At 46.2% G+C, this 6,933-nt stretch overlaps 1 protein-coding gene across 1 annotated transcript in view; it reads right to left on the reverse strand.

Annotated features, from left to right (window-relative positions):
* RAB35 (RAB35, member RAS oncogene family) overlaps window positions 1-4,812 on the reverse strand; it is an 11,480-nt gene extending 6,668 nt beyond the window's left edge. The window contains exons 1-2 of the mRNA XM_010133276.1: window positions 4,677-4,812; window positions 3,792-3,915 (exon numbers count right to left, since the gene is read on the reverse strand). Coding sequence (XP_010131578.1) covers window positions 3,792-3,915; window positions 4,677-4,812 — 260 coding nt within the window. The remainder of the gene's footprint in view (window positions 1-3,791; window positions 3,916-4,676) is intronic.
* Between the last annotated feature and the right edge of the window lie 2,121 nt (window positions 4,813-6,933).

Genomic DNA, 6,933 nt, shown 5'->3' on the forward strand with positions numbered 1-6,933 from the left:
TATTTTAGGTGAGACGGAGACCACGGAAATGAGAGCAGAATAGAAATGAGGTGCTCAATCTCATCCTCCCATTTGAGGGCTAAATGACTGCTGCTAGCTGTCCTCTGCCTGGCAGGCATGCTCTACCACGTACCACGCAAACCTCAAAAGCCAGGACCTGCTTTATCGCTCCTAGTGATAAACATATTAGTGAAACACAGCAAACAAACAAAAGTTACAGAGCAGTTACTTGTGTTTAGTGTCCATAAAAACATCCCGCTGAGGTGGAAGACAACCAAGCCTGACCTGTATACGCCCTTGGATGCTTGGTAGTAGCCAACTATCTTCTGTATGGTTGGAAAAGTTACCTATTTCACTTTGGTGTGGAAAAGGCTTAAGAATGGTTTATTTCAAGTTGAAATAAACACAGTACCACCTAAGTTGCTTGTTCTACCTACAGAGTCATAGTTAAAGAAGCTTCAAGACATAAGCATACTGCTTTTGAAACACTACCTACTCATACTACAGACTTGCTACAGACAATCTACAGAACTGGCTAACCAAGGATGCTGTGTCCTTAGCCACCTGCGCTCTCCCCTCACATCTCCGACGGTTACCTCCCGAAGCACAAGGGAACGTTCCGCCGTTCACCGAGGTACTCCCGACTACAAGACCAATAAGAAAGTTATCAGATTTCCTCCAGTAAATGCTTCCCAGGATTAGCATCTGGACTTTCAACAACTAGTTTAATGAAGCATGACGGTAGCTAAGTCAGGTTTAGAAGAGACAGAATATTATTGACTGCATCAGTTCCAGAAAAAAAAAAAAAAAAAACCCAAACCAAAACTGGCCAACTTGAAAGAAAGGTCCTTGGTTAAATCCAGCCAATTCCAGAGACTTCTCATAGTCTGTTTTCATACTCATCATTTTTTCAGGCTCCTGGAAGCACCTCTATTGACACAGGTTCCAGAGACTTCTCATAGTCTGTTTTCATACTCATCATTTTTTCAGGCTCCTGGAAGCACCTCTATTGACACAGGTCAGTTGATGAGTCTTTCAACCATCACATGTGAGTACAAGCCACTGCAGTTCCATCCTCTCAAAAAGCTTACTGCTCTCTTAACCATGCCATTGCACACAAACTCACAGCACAGTCCCTCTGCTATCAGTGCCCACCCTGAGCGAGCATCTGGCGACTGCTATGCAAAGCTTAGATCCTAAACCCTTGGTCCTGAGTCAGGACAAAGCAGTCCTATCTGCAGGAGCTAACCAAGCTCAGGAACTGGCTGCTCATGCACCTGAAGTATTCCTGTTAACACAGCGGAGCCCTGGCGTGCTACATCGCTGGTGAATTGAAACAAATTTAGAGTTTGGATGACATTCCATGCCAGCTAAATTCACACAACTTGGCCTCTCCTCCCACTAGGTACCAGCTATCCCAGTATTTCCACATTTAATAGACAGCAAAAACAGCTGCTCTCTTTTATACTTTCCAGTCAGATAATTCTGATCTAGTTTAGTTTTCTGGAATTTCTCCACAGAATAATCCAGATCAACTTGATTTCTGTTCCTTAATAATTTTATTCTGTTTTTCAGCTTCTGTAGCTGTACTCAAGTAAAATCAAAATAGAACAACCTTTTAATGTTTCCAAATTTTCCCCTATTAACTTCCTACCACCTCTACCATTTTGCAATTTGAGGTCTAAGCAGCAGCACTTCCACCCTATTACTATTATTACCAGACGGGCTCTAATTTCAGGCTCGCTTGCCAAGCTTGGCTCAACATCAATCTGAACTCTACCTTTAACTGTAAAGGGACTTCCTGGCCTACAGGAATACTGAAGAACTTATACTCTTAACCTCAATCTAAATCTCCTAGACAAAAACTACTACACTCTGTTGACAGCGCGCTCGCACTCCACCCGTGATTTGGTAGCCCAGCCTTCGGTAAGAGCGAGCGTGGTAACTCGATTTGTCACTCACTTCGGGATAAGTAAATCAGTTACAGTATTACTTTGCTGATAAAAAAAACCAAAAAGAGAACCATTTCTAAAATCCAAATTTTGTTACCACCTGACGACAGGTGATGTTTAGGTCCAGAGCGCCTCCTGGAAAACAGCAGTGAACACTACACAGCCCCCGCCAGCCGACCCAGCAGCAAGAGAAGCCCTCATGACAACGCAACCAGCATTCCTCAACACTGCAAACACACTCGGATACAGGAACTTTTTTGCTTGAAGTTGCACAAAAGTCAAACCGTTATACCTTGACCATGGAAGATTCTGGAACTACTTTACCAGAGTCAAGGCAGGAAAACGGGGGCCTTCTCTTCCCCAAGAGTAAAATATACCTCACTTTGGTAAAAAGCTATGCAAAAGCAAGCAGGAGCAGAGTTCAAACAGGTCATGGCACAGATCCCCCAAACCATTTCAGCTTATCTATTTTAAATGTTAATCAAAGAAAAAATCTGCATAAAACACTAGCAAGGTCCACTCTGCAGCTATTCCCGTCGACAAAAAGAAGCCTCCTTTCCTGGTGTTCCCCTTCCACTGTGGACACCATGGCTTTTGGAACGAGCTGGCATCGGCCCCACGAAGCCACGCTCATTAACGCGGCTCCGTGTTGTGTCAGGGAATCTGAAAACAGGAAGGCCATCTGCTGACTCAGCAGTAATAGGGGCACTCTGTGACTAGCCTGCGCACACAGCTGACGGGAGCCACGGCACTGCATCGCTGCCTCCCCCTCACCGCTTCCTGCCCGAAGCTGCCTGCAGCGTCGAAACAAGAAGTGATATCACACACAGGAACCCTACAAGAGGCAACCGAGTTTTTTCAAGCTAAACCCTTAGGAAACAATGGAAGTAATCCAGCAACATCTGTACAGAAGCGCAGAGGCAAGGGGTGGCGCACGCACCAGGTTCAATTTTGCCGTTACTAGCTCTTTAGACGTAACACTGATACACCAACATCATTATTTTCAAGTCTGAGTAAGTTAACCAATCCATCAGCTGATAACGATCCTCCTCTCCAACAGGAGCCCAAACTGAAGTTCAGTCATGACAGTCCAAATGAAACATCGAGGTCTTTCAAGAATTATTATTTTTTGTTAATGCCCAAAGGAAACAAAAGTTTTGATTCCAAGTGTTTCTTTTCCTCCTCCCCCAGTGCCACGGCGCACAGTCCCACCTTTACTGCAATCAGTTTACACACACACATTTTATTCTTAGCTCCCAGTGCTGCAGCTCTGGGTGTGGTTTCTTCAGGAACAGGAAAAGCTGCGCACATACTGTTCAAAAGGACAATGAGCACGCAACTGAACTCGAACCAAGGAAAAGGTTAACTTCGTGTGGGCGTCAACAGAAGTCCACACAAAGACAGGCGCTAAAATGCATTTGTCCAAAAAGAAAACCAAATATTGGAAATCCTATTCGTCGATCTCAAAGCTGTTTGAGACAGAGGGTTCGCAAAACTTCTGCAAAACACTCGGTCAGAGGATGACTGCCTTGCACAGGCTTCAGAGGAGGATTTTACACTATATGCAGAAGACCAAAACAACTCCAGTTCTACCACCTGGAAACTAGCAACAGAGGAACGGACAAAGCCATCAGGGAAACACACAGCAGAGTGAGGAAACCTGAAATCCCAGTTTCAAACCTAGCCACGCCATCACCACCGCTATCAGTTCTAAATCAGCTGGGAGCACTCCCACTGTGCAGAGCGCAAAGCTATCGAGAGCTAATCAACCACAGCACTACAATACCGGCACCGTAACGCTGATCTACAAGACCCCCACACAAAGCCCACTATACTCACGTTGATGTAATAGTCCGGAAGCGCTCTTGTCCAGCTGTGTCCCAGATCTGTAGCTTCACCTTCTCTCCATTGATCTCAACTGTCCGGATTTTGAAATCCACTCCAATTGTGGTAATGTAGCTGCCTGAAGGGAAAGTGGGGATAAGTGAGAACCTGAGTCTGGTTTATTTTGGACATCCCAAAGCACGCTTCTGAACGCCACTTAGCAGTAGCTCTCAGACTGGACAGAAGAACAAGGTTCTCCCTCTCTGCTTATCATTCAAAATGCCCTATCAGGTCACGCTGATCTGCGTATTTTTGTCTGTGGCAAACAGCTTTTTTCTAGCCATAAAGCCACTTCTCCCATGCCACCCTTAAAATTTAAAACATAGTGTTACAAAATAAAATTATTCTTCTACTGCACTGTGGAAGTAAGCACCCAATATGACAAGAAACTGGCAGTAACTATGCAAGTATTTCACTTGGGAAAATTCTGAGACAAAGCTTTGCTTTAAATGCTCGTGCAATCTCTTATTTTGAATAGTCTGTTCTAAGAGTTTACTCCCAATAAACTAGTTATGTCACAAACGTAAGTGGTTTAGCCATAATATTCAATCCATCTCAACCCCAAGTGGCCAAAGGGAAGTCTGCACAGAGTACAGCCTAAGCTAAAACACCTAAACTATTTCTGGAACCACATGAGTATTTAAATACTGTGGGACTTCCAGGTGCAAGTGAAGATCAGACAGGACGGCTCGTACTGGCTTATACCCTGAGACGCAGAGTCAGAAACAGCGTATTCCCAGCGCAGCTATCGGCAGGTAAATGCAGACAAACAACTGGCCGACCAGCAGCACTGGAGCAGACCTTGACCGTTTCACTTACTGAAGTAAACAAAACACTCACCTGAGAACGTATTATCTGCAAAACGCAACAGCAAACTGCTCTTGCCCACACCTAAGACAAACAAAGACAGTAAGATCTTTGAGTACAGTTGTCTGGCTGTCAGGTAGCAGAACAGTATTTTACCGAGCCACTGCATTTTTAACCCAAACTAGGATATTTTTTCAGCAGGTAACTTAATTCCATCCACCTTGACTCCCCACCTCAGTACTCTCCCTGCCGCACAGGGGTCAAGCACACTGCAGCCTCTCCAGGACTTGATATGCTTCTCGTGGCAGTACGGGGTGGGGGGAGGGCTGTCCCCTCCTTCCTCCCCCTCAGCAAGCTCTCAAACAGCAGCATTTGAACTATGGTCGGATTTAAGAGATCATAAGAGAGTAATAACCAAAAGCAAGCTTTCGATCAGTAGGCTTACATTTGCGATGGGAAGATCCCAAAACGAGCATGGCCTGCTAATTAACGAGGACTCAGAACACTGCTCTGGACCACTCTATTGAATTCCACTTGCACATCACGCTTAACACTGCTGCCTACCTCCCATTTGTCACACCATGGAGTTTGGACTACTCAGACAATCAGAACTAGGGCTTGGTACTATAAAACCTTCGTTATCACGGCCACAGTTCGACAGAAGCCTAAACCAAACAGAGGAGCTGGGAACCACTGTTCTGCGCTGCCATCCAAAACAGGCCTGTTCCGCACCCCCAGGAAGGACACACACGTTTCCGAAGTTGTACCTTTTGCCAAGATGTTCCACAAAACATTTCTCCAAGCGCTCTGAACAGGACTTCATCCATGTTTTCCTTACACAACGCTTTGCACCCTGATCACCCCTGTTGTAGGGGAGCATTTTTCACAGAGCATCAATCAAGAACTTCAAGAAACCCATTCCTGCATGCCCAGCCAGGGGAGCCTGGGTATCAGAACACCTCAAAGATGTTATCGCTGCATAACACCTCTGCTGTTAATGTCCCTTCCTCTCTCCTCCCACCAAAAAAGAAACTGGCTACAGTATGACAAGGAAATTCAGCTTCACGGGAGTGATGATCTGATCTATTAAGCGTTTTCAGGTGGAAGTTGTTGAACCTAATTATGCTTATGATGTGTAACTTGCATGTTCTTCTTCACAGAAGGCCTGTGCAAAAGCTATATGCAAAGACTGTGCAGAACTCCAAGAGTTCTCAGCTGTTGACATCTGAAGAGAGCTACCAGCACAAAAACCCCCAAACCACTAAAAACCTGCATGACTCCAGTAAGCCAGGTCTCATTTGCAAAGAGTTCAGATCACCAGACATCCGCAGAAGCCATGTTCATTCCTCATTGGGTATTACAAATCTTAAAAAAAGGATGAAAAAGAGAGAACGCTACTAAAAAATACAAAGTTACAGCACACGCTGAGTACCTCTGAGCTCAAAAAAGGTACCGGAGCAGTTGCTGAACTTTGACAGAGGACTGGTACTTCGCAAGAGCTAAATCTCTGCAAAATACCCCTCAGCGAAGGAAAAAGAACAACAATAATAATAATTTAAAAAAAAAAGGTTTCAGCAAATACTATGTTTCTTGATCAAGCTGGAGCTTAGTAAAAAGAAAGTAGATGCTGGAACCCACAGACTTGTTGGATGCCACCACCTTTGTAAAACCCCAGCCAGCCTGAGGCTCTGCTGCTGCTGCAGGGGCTGCCCATGACCGCCGGGCTGCCCATGAACGCCGGGCTGCCAGCCTGCCCAGCGCTGCCCGGCCAGCTCCTGCCTACACTGCTGCCCGCGCTCCAGCAGCTCCACCTTTGTAAACCCCCAGCCAGCCTGAGGCTCTGCTGCTGCTGCAGGGGCTGCCCATGACCGCCGGGCTGCCCATGAACGCCGGGCTGCCAGCCTGCCCAGCGCTGCCCGGCCAGCTCCTGCCTACACTGCTGCCCGCGCTCCAGCAGCTTCCAGAGAGGAGAATCCTCCTCAGGAAGTTCTACAAGCTCCCGATGACAGCGATCGCACCAAACAAACACTGCCTCTGACCCGCACCGTGCGTGTACAGAGAAGCCACACTCTGCGTGACCCTCCGCTTCCTACACAGAGTTATTTCAAGAGCTGAAAGAGGAGGCTAGCAGGGCCTCTTTGCTTGGCGAAGACAGCAAAATGAAACAAAACAAAAGGAGGCCTACTGGCTTGCAAAACCTAAATTAAAAGCAAATTTCTGTGCCACATCAGTTTCTAAATCCCGTATCTTACTGAATAGCGGAGTCAATTAAAGAAGCCCCTGCAAAGCA

Source organism: Buceros rhinoceros, unplaced genomic scaffold (assembly GCF_000710305.1).
Source record: "Buceros rhinoceros silvestris isolate BGI_N320 unplaced genomic scaffold, ASM71030v1 scaffold14760, whole genome shotgun sequence".
In the NCBI taxonomy this organism is placed as follows: domain Eukaryota; kingdom Metazoa; phylum Chordata; class Aves; order Bucerotiformes; family Bucerotidae; genus Buceros; species Buceros rhinoceros.